Source organism: Thunnus thynnus, chromosome 10 (assembly GCF_963924715.1).
Source record: "Thunnus thynnus chromosome 10, fThuThy2.1, whole genome shotgun sequence".
In the NCBI taxonomy this organism is placed as follows: domain Eukaryota; kingdom Metazoa; phylum Chordata; class Actinopteri; order Scombriformes; family Scombridae; genus Thunnus; species Thunnus thynnus.
In genome coordinates this window covers 6,156,482-6,175,927 of record NC_089526.1, presented here as the reverse complement: position 1 = coordinate 6,175,927, position 19,446 = coordinate 6,156,482, and the positions used below count along the sequence as shown (strand labels likewise).

The window sequence follows — 19,446 nt, the reverse complement described above, 5'->3', positions numbered from 1 at the left end:
AAATAAACTGGATCTTAACAAGACAACACTGACTTAAAAAAAAACATCTGCCAGTGGGATTAGATTATATTGCTTGCGTCCAAGTTTTTGGTTTGAAGATATTTTTCTTGGTGCAGCAATCTGTCATTATCTGTCTCTTTTTATTCTGCTTTGTTTCAAGATACTAACACTGATTTCAAGAACCTAAAACAAGGGAAACTGCACTTGAAGCAGGAGGAATTATTTTACCACGATTGGCAGTTTTTCTTGTTTTAAGACGAATAACCTTGCAAGGTGCATCTGAGACTAACTCACTTTTTGACAAAGATGTTTTTGTCGTCTAGACATTTGTACTAATTTGCTACAAGCAAACAAGCTGCATTTAAATCTAAGCAATTCTCAAACAAACCAGCAGAGGGAACCGTCTACTACAGAAATAACCGTGAATCACAGAGGAAGAGAGACGAGGATGTTCAATAAGATATCGTACGTAGTTAAATCCATGATGTGCTCACATACAGGCAGCATCAGTTGAATTATTTAGTCATCCCTGTGCTTAATGAGTGCTACTCTACTCAATAATTCAGCAGATGGATGAGAATTACAGCAACACAGAAAAAAAGTCTGTCCAATTAAGCAATGTAACCTTGTGAATAAATGATGTGATAAATGCAATTAAGAGATGTGAGTAGCAGTGTCAATAAGGCATCAAAAATCTGTTCAGAAAGATCATCTCTAAGGAAGTGAGATAACAAAGAAAAAGAGCAGAAATTGTTTAATGTGTTGGATTTCCTTTGATAATAAATTAAAAATAAAGGTTCCAACCAGAGGGCACCTTTGAGACCAGAACATTTTGAAAAAATAAAGTATAATATGAATAATTTAATAATAAGAGACTATTTCAATTATTGTTTCAACAGAAAGAATAACAAAACAAGAAAGATAATGTTTGATAGAATCTGCTTCTTGATCACCAAAAGAAAAGATGTTGAAAAAAAGAGTTATTATAAATATACTGTTTGTTCATGTTGTCATGTCAACCTCGCAGACAAGAAACAGACACAAAAAGAACCTCATTGGTTGAATTAAACCTCAAGTGGCAGAGCCAAAGGGGCACAAATGAATAACTATGATCAAAAGAGCCAAACAATTATGAAATAGCAATTATTTATATTTTCGTCATTCATTTGTGTCCTTTGTACCTGGAGAAGAGCACCAAACTTTCCGTCATGTCATAAAGAAGGAATTTTAACGGGATCAGATGACAGTATTGTGAGTCATTTGAGAGATATAATTCACAGTTACAGTTCTTTGGGACCCGCACTTGGACAAAATAGATGTTTGTGTATTTTCACACTGGTTATTTCATCCGTTTGTGACCATGACCAGACTATAGTTGCAAATAGGGGAAAAGGGGACCAAAAGCTAGTTTAAACTGACACAGGCCAGAGTGTAACATGAGGAGGTCATTTTGAATTTCAGCATTATGTCACCAAAACATGCATGCACACAAAAATGCACTCAGATAAAGCTCAATAACAGTTGACAGAAAATACTTCTGATTGTTTGATTGTACAACAAGACACCTCAAAGAAAGATCTGGTCAACAGTTACGGTAAACCATGATTCAATGTCAGTGCACAAGGTTTGTTAAACTGTGGGTAACCACAGCAACGATGCTTGATGATTTGTTACCAGATAGTAATGCTTACTGAAACTGACCTCACCATGAGTTAATCTAACCAGAAACAAACTTTAAAAAAAGAATGATGAGTTGAACACAGCCTACCTTGTTGAGGTGGCAATGACATAACACAATAAAACACTCTGAGGTGTTCTGATATTAAAAATAACAGACAGCTAACAACCCGCATCTATTATTTTTGCATATTATGACTAGGGCTGCAACAATCACATTTTCATTTTTCATCAAACTGTCTATGAATTGTGAAAAAATTGTGAGAAATACCCATCATGATTTCATCCAACACCGAAAAATACATTAATTATTATCATATGAACATTTCTTGATGAAGGTCTGAGGACCAAAACGTCGTTAATAAAGTGAGTACAAGTGATGGACAGTGTGCAGGACTTTTTGTCCTTTCACAGACATGATTACCATCACATAAAACATAGGAAAAAGCAGCAAATATTCACATTTGAGAAGCCAGAGGTTGCAAATGTTCTGCATTTTGATTTATTTAGTCAAACAGACTGTTTCTATTATTATTTAAAACTGAAAAGATCAGCTACTTAGTTTGGTTTGATAATGCATTTTACCAAAAAGCAGCAGAGCAAGGATAACCTTTCTCCTCACTTACCTTTGCCTTTTTCACTGGGCTTCAGTCTGACCTTACTTAGCCACCCACTGACTCCATCTGTGACATTTCCTCTGCTTCCAAAGCAGATATATGGGTACATGGGTCCTGATGACGCAGTTGGCTGGTTACATATTTTGTTGTTTTATTTATGTAAACTGGGTTGCCAGTGTTTCTTGCCTCTGATGCTAGTACTAGGACCTATCCACCCTCTGCACATTACTGTACCTCAGAAATTTGTTGCAGATCAACAAAGGAACCAAGCATGTGACATGTGATACTCACACTCAAGCTTGTCCTCAGGACGTCCGCCCTCGAGCAGCGAGAGGTAACACACAATGTCCTTAAGCTGCACAGTATCCAGAGGTCTGGGCAGTGCAGGCATCTTCAGAGGGGTCGAGTTGCCTTTGATCAGCTTCAGCCCTGTTGGAAGATGAGATGAAAGGTCAAAACATCCTCCACAATGCCTCTAATGTTAGGCCAGCAACCTGCTGGGTTAGGATGCCTGACATTAGTCATACAGTCGGATTGATCAATGGTGGGTGGTGTCCAGTTCACCAAAAAGTGAGCAAACAAATGCTCCAGTTTTAGTCTTATCAAAGGTTTGCTTAGTTTGCAGAGCAGGGATGTATTCTTGCATGGTTTTGAGTGGATTCATTGACTATAAACAAATGTTTTCAACCTTATCTCAATATGTTTAATGGTAAGATAAATATCAATACATGATGTAAGGTCATTAACAGTCTCACTATCGATTCCCCATTCCTGTTAGCTAATAAAACCAACTAACATATATGGCTAGTCGTCAGTTGTCAAGTTTATCAAGTTTATAGACCAATAACATAAATGGGTTTTTCAGTGGCCACTATGGTACCTACAGCATTGTGTTTACACATAGACGATGTAAGACAAACACAAGGTAGCTCTTACTCTAGTACATGTTTGCATGCTAATATATTAGCCTACATTAGCATGGTAAAATATTAGCTTAGCAGGCCTAACTGGCATGTTTAGGCTGTGGTCATGTTGATCCAAAATTCATGTTGATAGTGCTCAAGCCAACATTTGAGTAATGACTGAAAACTAGGAATTTCAGATTTTTCTAAACGATATATCTAACTTTAACTTAGCTCTTAATTATACCGAAATGCCTGAAAACCAACAAGCATGGACAGCAAAAGTTAGTCATTCAAGGTAATTAAACCCAAATTTAATGCATATAGAGCTACATATAGTTGTTACACAGTATTTCCATCCCATATACACAGCATTAGTACTGCGCTCCAGGCCATGATGCACAGTGGACTGCAGGTGAATGCAAGGTATTGTGGGAATGGTTGAAACAAACAGGACAATGACAATAAGAAGAGAGGTGTTATTTTCTCAGTCAATATTGGGTGCATTTCAAATTCTTTTGCTTCTGTAAAGGCAGATTAAGAGAGATTACTGCTGAAGTGAGATGAGCTTGAAGGAGAAGCTTGAGATTTAGTGGTCAATCTACTTTCCGAGCTTTGGACAGCGTCAGAAAGACTGAGATCACAGAAACAAGTGGCTAAAGTAAGTTTCCCTTGCCGGATGGCTGGGTTCACCCTTAGAAATCGGGTCAGGAGCTACAGACATCTGAGTAGCTCTAAGTAGAAAAACTGCTATTTCGCATTGAAAGGAACCAGTTGAAGTGGCTTGTGCATCTGATTCAAGTGAGTCCTGAAAGCCTCCCTGTTGTTTCTGACTGGGTGGAGACCCTGCAGCAGACCCAGAACATGCAGGAAGACCTACAAGTCCCACCCAGCCTGGGAATGCCTCGGGATCCAGCTGGAGGATGAGGCTAGGGAGAAGGAGGAGACCTTGGCTACCTTGCCGTGACTCAACCCAGACCCGGGTAAACGATGGAAAATGGATGTATATTTGGATAGAAGATCATGATTGGCCTTGCATCCATAACAAAGAAGTGAAAGTTTTGAAACTCAGTGCACATTAATGAATATATGCGATTATTCTTCTTTTGTTATTACAGTACTCTCACCAAAGCGCTATGGTAATTAATTTAGAAAGTAATTGTAAATTATAAACAAGTTAGTGCTCTGTTTGCTTATTAAAGTCCTTGTATGGTGCAATAAACCCTCTAATGATATGAGAATGCATGCTCCTGTATGTACACAGGACTTGTTGGCTCCCATATCCCACTTTGATAAATAGCCAGGGTGGTGGGAGGGTTTATAGCCAACAAAACTAGATCAATGAGGTCCAATCAACACACTCGCATAGCCTGCACTGATCCAGTTCCACACATGCTCCATCATTTAAATGGGGCAAAGAAATATTCATTAAATATTGAATTCACACAAGTGGAACCACTACTAAAATCCATCAATAAAGGTGATGTCCTTAGTTTACCCACATTTTTATTTACACTATGGGCTTCACATCTTTCAGCCTGTAATGACATTGTTTTGTTAGATTTACACTGACTGTGCAAAATGTTTGGGTTATTTACTCTTTATGAAATACACAAAATGTATTGTATTCAATAATTTTACTACCAAGAAGAAGATGTGAGAAAAAAGAGAAGCTGACAATACAGTTAAAGCTTTGAGACAATCCAGATGTGGATTTTTGCAAAAATAATAGATAAATAAACAAACGAAACAAAAAGAGCTGCAAATATCAGGGTGTCTGTAGTATTTTGTATCATATCATTGTAACATAGATACTAGAAATGAATATCAAACTAATGATATTTCAGGATGTTTTTGCCTTTCCAGTTGCCTTAATGATGATGACTCACTTTAGATTATAGTTTATTCACTATTCACTACACTACTGGTCAAGCACTATTATAAGAAAAGGGTAATAACTCGGAAATATTGTTCAGGGTTTGAAATGTTGCCAGTGTAGGAATTCCCAGCTGAATTTATAGATTTACAGATGTAGCAACCTCACTTTTTTTTTTACTGAGAATATGATTCAGTACTGCTCAGTCCCCACAGGGAATGTTTTCAATTTCCAGACTCTGAGAGTTTACCAGCAATGGTGACACATTTTTTTGTTGTTGTTTTGTAATACACTCTGTTGATCCTGCTGTTCAATGACAGAACAATCTCTCTTTAATGCAGGATAAACACAAAAAAAAGCATGAAGGCAACTATATTACTTCTACTACTGAATCTGTGCTTTTTCTGGACATCACATCTATTCATAACTACAGCTTGTTTACACACTACATGCTCAGTCGTTTCTCATTAAACATCCAGCAGTTGTCAGCCTAACCTAGCCAGTTGTAATTATTAGTACTGTGTAGTTCTGTCAATGAAAATCTCACAGTTTGATGGCTCTAGTGACTGTTGCTTAGATAATGATTTCTACACAAGCATTCATTCATACACCATCCACTGTCAAACAGCTGAGTGTACAAATTTACTTTAGTTTAACATCTTTTTGAAGGTATTTGAGGTTCTCTCCCTTTCAAGATTATTTTTCTTGTAGCTGTGAGATATGATAATTTGGTTTTGGGGCCTTGGTCATGTCCTATTTTTGAAGTAATCTGAAATTCATGTCAGCATATTTGTAATATGAGGACTTAATTGTATGTACTTTCATCAGAAGGTGACATTGGAAAGAGTTTAACACACAATTAAGTGTGGTTAATTTGAAAATGTTACATTACATGTTGGGTACAACATCAAATCAGCCTTATTATTCACATGAGCTGTTAAGCAGTCAGAAGGAAGTGTGAAGCCCATTTGTGGTGCAGGGAAATGCTGGCTGAACCAACAGTGGCCTGGAGCGTTGCTGTATGTGTGCCATTTTAATATTAATAACTCATAACCACACAAGAATTAGATATTAGTATAAAAGCTGTAAACAAACAAGACCATTGCCAAGACAATTGGCAGCCACTACACTACTATTTACATTGTGTGCCACTGGGTTGGACTTGGCAGGAAATCTGTCAGATTGTCTGAAAGCACAAAACAGAAAGATAGTACTCTTTTTACACCTCAAAGAAAGTTCTCAGTAGATGTAAGGTAACTTAAGGAATGCTGTGAGTGACAGGCTGCACTTGAGGAGAATATAATATCCGCTGCAAGTGTTTCTTATACATATCAGTAACTTCAAAACACCTACTAGCTGTTTATATAGTTTGTCAGGGTAAAGATTTTATTTCTATACTTACCAGAGACTTTGGGTTTGTCAGAAGATGAGGGACTGGGTTTGGGTCCCTTGTTGCTAAACGACATGAAGAGGTGTTGACAGAACTCTTCGGAGAGCTCGCTCTCCAGGAACGTCTGCATGAAGACCTTGAAACCCTCAAAGTCAATCTCCTGAACCAAGACAGAAATAGAGCATGTTGTTTGTCACTGTAAGCTGTAGTCCATGCCTTTAAGGCTTCAAGAATATACTATTGATTGTCAGTATGAAGAGAGTATGCTGCATTGTTTCACCTTTGTGGAGAATCTGTGATCATTTGCAAAATGTTGCAGAATTCGTGTCACAGATTTCTGCACTCAGAAGAATGCCTAAAGTGTTGTTTGGGCTGTGGGCGGCGAAGATCTATTTTAGAGTAGTTTCAGTGGTTTTGCAGCCTTTGCTTCGTGTTCAGTAAATATACTATGTCTTTCCTAGAATGCATTTCTCTAAAGCCTACAGCTTCAAGCTTCTTAATTAATTGGTTGACTGGCTGAAAGTGGACCTGTCTTACATTTTTAATAACCAGTCAGAGGAAGACACTGTAGGTAAGCAATATCCATCTGTCCTATAGAAATGCTATTAATTTTGTTTCTCGCTAAACACTCTAAACATTGTTTTTTATTGTTTCACAGCTGCTTGAGAGAGTTGAGTTATTCAGCGAGGAGCTGTATGAGCACTCAGCAAAACACACCAACAATAAATTTGACAAAGGAGGAGATAGCAGTTACAGTACCTGGCTGAGGATTTCCTGCTTCTATAATCCGCAGCATTGTGGAAAGAGAAAAACCCAACATGTTTATGGATGAATCATGCACTTCTGTATTCAAAATGTACTAAATGTCTATATAACATGTAATGTGCTACCACAAACACATGATGTTTGTAAATGCAGTTTTACAGTGTTGGTAGGTTGATTAACTGCCACTACATTAAGGGTATTATAACTGTCATCATAAATTGTGATTAACCAGGAATTCTCGCCAAAATTACATCCCTTTTCCTAGGAAATTGTTGCCACATGAGTGTTTGTGTATCTGTGTGTGTCTGCGCCTCCACTATTGTATCTACTGAAATAAAAGATCTCTCCTCCAGTCCTGATTAAGGCTGCCATGCAACTGTCATAACTAAATGCCAAAGTCCAACCATGAAATGCTGTTATTATGGTGATATAATTGGACCAATTTATTCCAATTACTTTTTATGCTAAAATGTCAGCTTACAATTTAGCCATGTGTCAAAATATAATGAACTGTGTATATGCAAACTCTATTAAGAGTATGAAGAAAAAATTACTACCACATAATAAAACATATATAAAAGAAAAATGAGAATAAACATAATTTTTTATCATTTGTTTAATTATCTGCAATTCTATGTTTAGAATCAAACTTTTACGGCATAGAGAAAATCCCGGGTTTTCCAGTGAGAGGGGCAAGTCAGCAACAAGAACCAACATAGCAACCAAACATAGTGATTAGCCAATACTCCAAGAAATAGACATTGTTCCATTTTTGCAAATGTGCAGTTGCTGAGCTGTATGGGGACTATTAGCGCAGTTGGACTGAAACATGTCTGTTGCATAATACAGTATAAACTGTACATACCTCCTCTGGATTGTATTTAGCCAACACGCCATCTCCATGGAACTCCTGCAGCACATCCTTCAGCTTCTTGGTTGAGTCTGAGTAAAAACATTGAGGACATATTACTTTATTTGCGTGTTGTGTTCTACTGTTTATGTTTTAATAGATCTGGCTTCCTCTCGCAGTGAGTATGCATTTTAAATATTAAACATTCATGTGGTATAACAGTACAAGTATGATTTATGACTACACTCTGCAAGGAATGGTATGTGTGAGGATTATAGCTCCAGTTTAAACAACTGTTATTGCAAACGACTTTCTTCTAGAAAAATTACAAGGTAATGGAAACAAGTTTGGACTAAGTGGTCACCCAAGCCGCAGTCTTATTTATGGATCTGATTTTTCTGAACTTTCTCAGCACCTGTAAGAGCTACAAAACTGTGTAGTGTCATGCCACACTCCCTGTTTGGATCATATATTTGGCTTGGATGCAGCATCATAACATCTGCAGGAAGATTTGCACTTCCATTTGTAAGTCAGTGCTGTAAAAAAAAAAGCAGTCTACACTCCTGACTGCTGTGGTTATTTCAGTACAGGAAGGGGACCTCACTTCATATCTATTGTACAGTACTGTGTATTAACTGGCAAACCTTTGGTGGTTTTAGTGATATAAACTATTTATTATTTATTTGAAGCTTGGAAAATCAATAACTTTAGTTAAACTTCAATAGGTGCAACAATAACCACTGCTTTTCATGGCAAAAGAAAGCTAACAGGCAAGTTAAACTGCAAACACATGTAGGAAATTAAGATAGAATCAAAGCAATCCTGTTTTGTAGAAATTACATTTATCTAGGCTATAAGAAATTTGCAACAGTAAATACATTTTGAAGACAAATAATACTGCCCAGATTACGTTTTCTAGATCAACATACTAAAGGAATTTTGTTAATGTACCTGGCAAGTTGCAAAATGTTGCTGCTGAATGTAATATTAACCGACAGCATATTTCATTTTTATCCTGCAAAATATCCAATCTTGGCAATACAATATCCACTGGTAGCAACATTATTAAATATTTTAATGGTAAGTCACAAGTGGCTGCTTTCATATTTTCTGTTCATGCACAGCTATGTTACATGAGTGAGATACATGTTTATCATCAGCTTTAGAGGTACTGGTCATATTTCTGAACTTTGGACAGAGCCAGGCTAGCTGTTTCCACTTATTTCCTGTCTTTATGCTAAGCTAGGCTAACCCCATCGTGACACCAGCTCTTTGTGTATCGCAAAGACATGAGAGTGATATCAATCTTCTTACTCTCAGAAAGAAACCAAATAACTCAATGATATCTTAAAGACATTAAAATACTGTTGTTATGAATAGGACATTTATTTTGAAGGGTCAACTACAGCAATGAAACAAGTTTTAAAAGTCAATTAATCCACCTGGATTAATTGATTTTTTTTATTGTATTTATTTATTTTACCTTTCTGGTTGCAGATTTACACATCCAGCAGTTACAGAGTAACTGGTATTTTAATTTAAGTCCAGTATTCACTCTCTTTTCAGCTGTTATGTTTTTAGTCTCCACTCCAACTCCAACTGCGGAGTCTGGTCATAATTATCTGTGGGTTAATCATTACAACATACTTTACATACAAGAAGTCATGATCCATTATTAATATAAAAAAAATCATTACAGTTACTTTAAAAAGTAAAAAACAAAACAGAATTATCCAGAGTGATGAAATTGTGTCATATCAAACCAAGAAAACAAGTTGATTTCTATAAAACAGATTGAATGCAGGTTTTTTCCATTTGTTTTAAGAAAACTGTTTTTTTAGTACTCTGTTATAGACAAAAATAACTCGAACTGACAGAGATCGGCTGTGATAATTACTGCATGCTGCAGAGCGTTTATGGGCCCTGCTGCTAAATCAATTTGCTGCACCACAGATACCAGGTTCTAATGTTACTAAAGTTAATTAGAAGTACCATTTTCTCACAAGCACTGGAGGGTCTGGTTCATCTCTAAGCATAGAGCCGGCCCTGTATTTGTTACCTCTTCACAACCTTGGTTAACCCAAGAAAAGATGGATTTTTGGCTCCTCCCATCAATTTTTAAAGTTTATAGGGACAAAAACATTGGACCAGTGTGAAATACTACATCTTTAACTCAACTTATAAAACTATGTCTGCTCCTGGATCAGCTCTGCATTGGAGAGATGTTTGTAGAACTAAAGCGTCACCCTGCCATTAGCTAAATGGAGCAGCCAGAGACCCTGAGGTAAAGTTGTTGTTCATAAAACTGCACAGCATGTCTCTGATTGGTAATCAGCAGGTGTATTGGGAGTTAGACCTTGCAGGTAAGGACAGAAAGTGTTTGCTTGGTTTTTATTTTCAAAAGCAGTGTTTTGTAAAGTCCACAGAATATGTCACCTCAAATCATTCATCTCTGAATGATTAGTTTTATGTTAGTTTTGTATTAAATGTATTAGTTTTTCATCAGATTACCAACCAAATATCCCAAAAATATGCTTGTGTATGCTGTAGAAAATATGACAGAAAATGTAAGTATTAAGTTATAGTTAATAATGACTGATATCCTGCATCTATGTACAGTAGATGTGTATTTGAGCTCCTCTTTATTGGTTGTAACATTTTGTCACCTCTTGCTCTAATGGCTTTGAATCTTTAATTTTCTCATGATGCATTTTGCCAACAACGGGTAGAAATAAACGTCTCACATTGGACTGAGAGTGTGTCATCATTATTGACCATCTTTATTAGCATGCCCTCTACACAAAAACCATTATCGAAGAGAGTGATTATGTATCCACTGATTGCCTGTCACATTCAGCAGGCACTGCTGAATTACAATGTATTTCCTCAATCAGGCTAATGATTTAACTGTTGTGTGGCACACAGTAATCAGAGGACAAGGCTCATTTCATGTTTTTTAAGGTTCGTAAACACACTGGAGATGTTCTTTGCCTTGAAAGGTGAAAGAATCCTCCTTCTCGAAAGCAGCACTCTGCTACACTACGCATATTAGCGATTATATCACATAAAGAGAAAGTCTAATTGTTGTGAGTCAGATCTTGGGTGCCCGACTAGGCGCAGAGCTATTAAAATGTTATGAAGGTGTGTACGGCTCACTTTAATGAGAAAGAAGGGAGACATACAGAAGGAGGGGAGATGACGGGAGAGATGAGGAGGGAAGGTGAGGCGATGCGATGCCCATTGTGTGCAGTTCAGAGAATGGGATATTTTATAGCGCACAAAGAGTGCGCAACGGAGCCCGTTGAAACATGATTATCCAAATCTGCCTACCATGCACACATGCCTGCACGCACATGTGCACACACAACAAGACTCTTTAGTTCTCTCTTGCAGCTTTGCTTTTTTTTTTTTAACTCTGCCCTCTGCCTTTTATTCCTACACAGTTTTCATTTCAAGCTACATCGTGAAGCTCATGTCTCTGAAACCATTTCTTATGTAATTCAACAAACTCCTTAGCCTCCCACAAAACAAATATTTGCAAAACATGGAAAACAACAACCAGAAAATGATTGGCTTTTAAACATGGTGTCTGCAGAAGAGAGCTGTAGATTCCCTCAGAGTAAGAAACAATGTTGTCACTAGGAACAGGGCAATTAAAGGGAGAAATATAATTACCAACGCTGGTACAAGGGTGAAAAGCATTAATTATTAAGAATCATACTCGGTGCTCTGAATAGCAAATAAAAGAGATACCGTCTGCCTCCAAGATGTCGTGTTTGACATGGAAAATAGCTCTGAATTATATTCAACCACTTTGCTATCGTACAAAGACAGCTGATGCAAAAAGCACTTAGGATCTAAAAAGATGAACACTTAACAATTGTATCTCTTGTCCAAAGTAAGTTCCATCATTTGTTTAACAATTTATTTGTACATTCAAAGTCTGTCCAGAACTACATGTGGGTGGTGCACAACATCCTGCAGTTAGCCTACCAGGTATAGTCATATTTTCCATCCCTGGTACCATTTCAGATGATGAAATGTGTCAACATCTTGGAGCATAACATAAACTCCAGGCACCCAGAGCACAGTCTGGTGAGCAGGGGAGCCATTTGTTGGTTTGCGAATGAATCATTCAGAGCTCAAATGGCACCACACAGATTAAATGCTTTATCAGCTTGAGCTTGCTAAATCAGCAAGAGAATCATACAGTTACAATATCAAAATTTTATCATTACAACAAGGGCTGTTGTAGATGAGTGCAGTGAATTGAATTGTGCTGCAGTTTACAGCAAAGGAATGCTTTTGTTATGATTAACTCAGTGGTTTGATGCTATCAGAGAGTGTGTTTTTGTGTGCAGGGACTTCTATGCATGCACATTTGTCTCCATGCAGAGACCTTTTCTGAGAACCTAAAGTGGAGAGATGAAAACTTGCCTCAAGTTAAAACAGTAGTAATAAAAAATTTGTGGTTTGGGCAAAACTACCACCAGGGCTACTACTAACGATGAACAAGATGCAACCTAAAATGTCGTATCTTGTCACAACCAACAGTCCACAACCCAAAGATATTTACTTTATTATCATAGAGGACCAGTATTGGGCAGTAACACATTACAGTAATATTTTTCATTTCCCCAGTAATGAGTAGTGTAAGGGACTGCAATTTCCCAAACAGTAGTTATAATAAAGTTACTAATCCAAGTAACGCTGCATTACTGCGTTGACCAACTGGGATTTGTCCTAGGTTGGCTATCTTATGATGACATGTACATGCGGCAGGTCAGGGCCAAGCTCCCGGGAAGTGTGCCGGGCTTTGAAGCCAATTTGACATAGTGGCCAAACCATGTAATTACAACTTCCGGGTCCAACAGGGACCCAAAAAGCATTTTTCCCGCACACATTCATGGGAAAATGAGTGGCTGTAAAATGATGAATAAATTTTTGAATGTCACAGCCCCCATGAAATGATTCATTTCACTATCAGAATTTGATCCATTTAATCTGATAACATATGGAAAGTCTAGAAGAGCCCTATGATTTAATTGTTTTTTTCCCGGTTCAAGTTAGCGGAGGACTAAACTGGACGTTAACCGGCTCAAGTCTCTGGTGTGCATGTAGTTGGGAGGTGAGATTAAAGGAAACGCTAGTGTGCTTGCTCTATGGGCACCACAACATGATGTCATCCATGATGTGGAAGCTGTGCGGAGGATCTGGGTAATTTTATACCTTTCTATGAAACAGGATTGCTTTAATACTTTTTTAGCTTCATGCACCACTGAGCAACTTTCATAGGAATCCAGGTATCTAGTTTTCTTAATACATCCGTGGTCAGGACAGGTCATGTTGGCTACAAAAAGCTTAACGAAGGATGGAGGATGAAGGAGAGGGGTAGAGGCATATTTTCAACAGCTGGAAGTATTGTTATTAGTTTGAGTTTGTCTCAGTCAAAGATGCAAAGAACATTGTCATCCGTTGTAAACTTTGTGCGAGTAGCAAAATGCTTTCAACCGTGAAGAATACAACATCTAATTTATTGAAGCATCTGATACAGCAGCACAGCAATCTGAAACTTGTTGAAAAAAACACTGGCGCTGACAGAGAGGCCTCTGCTGCCAGTGATGCATGCACTCCACATAAACAACAGAAATTGGATTGTGAGGGAGCTTCTGACAGCAGAGTGTCACACAACTGCTCCTGCAGAGGACTCTGCCTCCGTGTCCACGGCGTCAGCCAGCCGTGATGAAATGGACTTTTTTGCATTTGAGACAGAGCCCGAGGATAGCTACTTAGCAGAAAGGGAAGTAATGGACTATTTGAGGTCAGGGGCATATGACTCTGAACTAGTTCTCAAACATCAAAAGCATTTACATGAAGTAACTTACAACACTCCAACCCCATCTAGCGCACCTGTGGAGCAACTTTTTACTTTAGGAGGTTTGGTGCTCACTGCTAGAGGCAACAGACTGTCTGATAAGAGGTTTTAGAAGCTTCTGCTGATGAGATACAATCATTGTTTCATTTCTGAACATTAGGACCTTGCTTAATATGTCAAGGCAGAGATAACAAAACAAGAAGCTGCTATCAGCCTAAATGTGGGGTTATGCAACGTTTTATGTTTTTGAAACCCTTAAATACTCCTTACTGCTCTTATGACGGAATATGCAGAAAAAGACTATTAAAAAGTTGGGAGAGACTGTTGCTTTATTTTATTTTTCATATATGTATAAATATATACATATATTATATCCCTTCAGGTTGGAGAGGCTGCAATGTTTGCAGTTATGCAGTTCAGCTGATTGTTGTCTGCTCCTGTAAGGTTCATTATTCTTCCAATAAAGTGGATTCAGTTCTGAAAGGAGCTGACTAAACAGATTGTACGTCACTTTTTCGGAGGGGGGGGGCAAAAGTAATATAGTAATATAACAAGTAATGTTACTAATTGCTTTTGATACCAAGTAATAAGTAAAGTAATATTATTACTTTTTAAAGGAGTAATGAGTAAAAGGTGACTTATTACACTTCCTGAGCAACTTGCCCAACACTGTAGAGGTTTAAAGAAACCAGAAAATATTCACAGTTAAGCAGGAACCAGAGAATTTTTGGCATTTTTTCTTAAAAAAAGAAGTGTGCGTGTTATGAAACAAGCTAGCCACCAACACATTAGTTTTTTTCAGAGTTATGAATATGTGCAAAGCTGCCAACTTCATGATGAAGACAGGACTTTTATGTGGAGTCACTGCGCCCAGCTGTTGCTAATCTGCAAGTACTGTGTTACCTAATCAGCACCTACGTAGAAGAAGTGCAACAATCTGTAAACACAACACTGACTTTTTATCACCTTATAAAACTGTAATGTGAACTTGTTAGCAAACAGTTGCCTATTTACATATGAAGCAGACTGGAACAACATCAGTATTCATGTGAAGTTTCTGGTCATCACTAACTCTGTACAGATTTATCTGGCTCTTTAGCTGCTAAATGCTCCGCTCCTCACCAGCTAATCGCTAACTTTGTCTACCATTTGGTGCTAGGTGAGTCGCTCACAGTTGGTTTATCAGAGCTTTTTGGTTGAAAAGGCATGCTACTACTGGAAAAGGGTTGAGAGAGGCTGTAAAACCAAAACAATAAACTGAAAGATGCTAAAACACTCCACAGAGCTGAGCGGTATTAATTGTCTATGAGTTTGTCACCATGAGAAACCCCTTCAACATTAAACATAATAAATGTATCATATAAAAATATTAATTAAAAATACACGGAACTCGTCTCATTTTATGAGAGGCCAAATGATGAATTCCTAGTTAAAAACATCCTTGAAATTAACGGTTTCTATTCTGTTGAGATGTACAAGCTGAGGATTTAAAAATGTAAAGTAAAACGCTGTTCGCAGAAACTGTTGAATAGCGGCAGAATAGCTTCAGTGCTGCCTGAAGGTGTGATGTCACCTGGAAAATGACTGTTCTTGAAGAGTAGGATCACACACACACACACATGCAGACACCTACAAAAATGCAGAATCTCCTCAACACAGTCGGACACAAACAGAGAGTGCCTACTCTATACTCACACTGAGCGTATTCCTGTAGCAGGGCAAATTCAGCTGGGGTCAGTGTGACCCATTTGTCCTGGCTGCTCATTGTGTTCAGGCGTCGTCTCTCCGTCCACCGAGCATTCCCCGGGCAGCAACACACAGCAGGATGTCACACGCTGGGAAAATATCAGACATCAGATCCCGTACCTGCTCCATTACTGTAACAGGCACAGACATTTCTCTTAACATGATGGCAGAAAAAGACTTAGCACGTTAACTGCCTTAAATATATGGCTGAATTGGACACATAGCTGGAGATGGTTATTGTTTGTAATTAGAGGCTTTATTCTAAAAGGTCAGAAATAGATTTATCAGTACATATACTCATTTGGTTTAATTCCTGTAACACTGATATTCTGGACATGTCAGATTTCCCTTTTTTTCCTGCCTGTTTCTCTTTCTGCAGCTGTCATTTCAACAGCCGGCAGATTGACAGCCAAAATGTCCCTTGCCTCCTGATTGCCATGTTTTTTTAAAGTTGTTGCAAGGACTTGACATTTCAGGCATCGACATTCATGTTTGTCAGCCAGATCGATGAAGGATGAAGAGTTTAATGTTTAACGCGAGCCAGAATACAGAATCAAAAATGGATTAATACATTTCATAGATAGAGATAAATGTTAATGGGAAAGTTAAAATCACACTGTAGGAAGTGTTTGAGAAACATTTAACCAGGCAAATTTAAAAAAAAAAAAAAAAAAGTTGATAACAGATGACATTTGACTATATATATATATTATAATAATCTCCTTCTCATGTATTTATTTACTTATGTTCATTATTATGCATTTATATTTTTATTTCTATGCAAAAGGTATTTAAAAATTGTTAATTTGATTTCCTTAGTAAAAAAGAAGTCACAGATGGCCGCAGCAAGAATTAAACAGTCAAGCCAGGGAGCAGGGAGTGCACGATTACTATAGTGCTACGCTCTATTAAACAACATAATGAGACATTAGAGATGTCATGGCAACATCTGGAAAATGGAAATATTACCCGTGATTCTATTTACTATTGTTTTTTTTCTTAAGTCTGCAGGTGTTTGCTCTCCTGTAACACTTTGGATGTCTAGATAATCCATGCATACGAGGATATTTGTAACCGATAAGAAATAAAATGCATAAAAACAGCACACGGGAACATGTGTGAATCTACCATCAACTCAACCGTTTGGTTTGGAGTGAAGCTTCGTGAAAGGGGGTTTGCAACAAGTGGAAGGGAAGTGGAAGGGTCCTTGTGTGAGAAAATGCCTAATTTGGGCATTAAAAGCATTCAAAGCTGCGTTGGTGCAGCTTTTCAAATGACCTTGCGTCAGTCTGACTGGTTGCTATGATGACAACATGATCAAGTTCAAGCAAAATGAGCTTTTATAGGCGGGTACTTACAGTTTTGAACTGAGTCCAAATTCCACTGTTTCACTAGAAGTAAACTATTAGCTGTCAGTGTTTCTGCTAGAATATTATGTTTGTTTAAAGCTATTGAAACAGCATGTAGACCATCATGGCGCATGCAATATTTTAGGGTTTTGCAGCTGTTTTAAGACATGATGATGCACTCAAAGCCAAAAATTAAAGCATCAATCAAGGGATAACAAAAGTGTGCCAAAAAATTAATTAATTTAAAATTAATTTCAGGTTTTACGGGCTTGTACTATGCAGCTGTGGCTCACAAGGAATCTCCATCATATCAGAGGATGGAAAACATGCCTCACTGATATCTGTCATTCGATAAAAGCCAAATGTCAGTCTGATATATTGTATTGCCAAGCTGATTAATCAGCTCAACACAAATACACAGTATGTGATTAGTACAACATCCCTGTTTTGCTGGTGAGATTTATATGACCTTGCTTTCCCTCTCATTTGTGTAGAATGAGTCTGCATGTAATTGTATGTTTGTGTTGGTGTCACTCAGGCATCTGTGTGTGGGTGTGTGTGTGTGTGCGTGTGTTTGTGTGTGTCACATCACCAGTGAAGCATTTGCCCCAATTACTGGGAACTGAAACCCTGGATCAACAAGTAGACATGCTCATTCAAGTAGAGGATAGATGTGTGTGTGTGTGTGTGTGTGTTGTTAGGCATAAATGTGTCTGATCTTTTTTTTTTTTACTCTCTTGTGTGTATGTGTGCGTGTGTTAATGCAAGTGTATGTGAGCATCCATGCCTGAATTCATCGAGAAAATTCCCCTGTGATGCCATATTTTACCTTGAAGGACCACTGGACGAAGAGGTAATTGTATGAACAAAATCTGTATAAATTATTAAGAGAGCATCATTATTATTAAAAAGACTACACAGAAAAGGGAAAGCAACAGTCAACGCAATGTGCAGCCACCAGTGTTGCTGTGTTAACACGCTGGGTGCGTGGGAATCAGCCTCCCTCGCATAAACTTTGATCTACCGCTGGAGCTTAAACTAGAAAACGTTCTGCAATGTGTTATTTAATGTTTCACACAGATAGCAAGAAAAGAGCTGGTGGAGAATCTTCTTATCCATCTTAAATCTTCAATCCCAACACAGTGATACCATCTTTAATATAGTACTGATGTGTATAGTGTATTCCTACTGTGCACTGCACTGTAATCATCCTCTTTCTCTTTCCGGTATTGCCTAACTGCAGTGCATCCTCACACAACACTTGGCTGCCGTCCTCTCAAACAAACCAAATCCAGCTCCACAAATGTTATCAGATCAGCTTAATTGTCTTCCAGTGGTGCAGTGAGGAGATTCAGAAGCCAAGCAACGTCCCTGCCTGTGGATCCATGTGCTGCAACCGACTGACAGAAGATTTAAGCTGAGAGACCACTGGTGCCATGACACACAGATACAATAGTGGCCACTGCGACACGGCAGCACCATGAATGAGATGAGATATCAACATGCCGCTCACCTGCTGCGTAGCTGGAGAGAACCGCCAAGAGAGCTGAGAGAGGAGTCCTCCAGGCAGATGTTTTCAGATGAAGCTCCTCAGTCACATCCCGGCTGTATCTTCCGCTGGATCTTCTCTCAACTGCAAGGCAAGAGTGGGTGTTTGTAATTAGATGGAGTGTGAGTATCTGTGCGTGAAAGAGAGAAGGAGAAGCAGCAGCAGCAGCAGCAGCTCTCTCCGCTGCATGTCAGTGTATGAGTATGTGGATGGTGTAGTGTTTGTTTTTCTCCGGCAGTGTCTGGTCAGAGCAGCATCGTCGGGGATGTAGAGTGGTGAGAGAGAGAGAGAGTGGTGGTGGGGGGGGGGGGGGGGGGGGGGGGGGGGGAGCAGAATTATCCAACACTGCTCTGCCTGCAATGATCAGTTTCCATACTCCCGCTCGCTCACGTCACATCCCTCTATCCCTCCATCCCTCCCCTCACTCGCTCTGGTCCTCACCTTCCCCTCCCTCCCCTGAAAACCCTGAGGTCCTATGCTCCTCTGCTTTCTCTCTGTGTCTCTCATCTCTCTCTTTCTCTATTCTCTAGTACTCATCCCCTCCCTCCTTTCAAGCCATTTCTACTCCGGTCACCGTGGCACGCATCAGCCAGCCGGCTGCATTAGCATTCAACACGGCAGGCGGTAAGTGCAGCAACCTGTGGGATATCCTCCCCAGAGGGCTGAGAGAAGGTGGGAAAAAGAGGAAGATTAAGACAGAAAGGAAGGAGAGGGTAGATGAAAAATGGGGACACACAGAGATAAAGAGGAGGACGATGATGAAGGAGAACAGGAAGTGAAGGCGGATGATTTTGTGGCCAATTTCTTTCCTTTTCACATCTTGTCTGGTGGGGACACAAAGACATGACAC

General features: G+C 38.7%; 1 protein-coding gene across 2 annotated transcripts in view; it reads right to left on the bottom strand.

Moving 5' to 3' along the window:
- dgkb (diacylglycerol kinase, beta) overlaps positions 1-18,928 on the bottom strand; it is an 80,220-nt gene extending 61,292 nt beyond the window's left edge. Inside the window, exons 1-6 of one of the 2 annotated variants that reach the window (XM_067600626.1) lie at positions 18,561-18,928; positions 15,648-15,787; positions 8,093-8,169; positions 7,222-7,242; positions 6,475-6,622; positions 2,586-2,723 (exon numbers count right to left, since the gene is read on the bottom strand). In XM_067600626.1, the coding sequence (XP_067456727.1) occupies positions 2,586-2,723; positions 6,475-6,622; positions 7,222-7,242; positions 8,093-8,169; positions 15,648-15,717 (454 nt within the window). In that variant the 5' untranslated portion in view covers positions 15,718-15,787; positions 18,561-18,928. The remainder of the gene's footprint in view (positions 1-2,585; positions 2,724-6,474; positions 6,623-7,221; positions 7,243-8,092; positions 8,170-15,647; positions 15,788-18,560) is intronic. The other variant, XM_067600627.1, reaches the window with a different exon arrangement.
- Between the last annotated feature and the right edge of the window lie 518 nt (positions 18,929-19,446).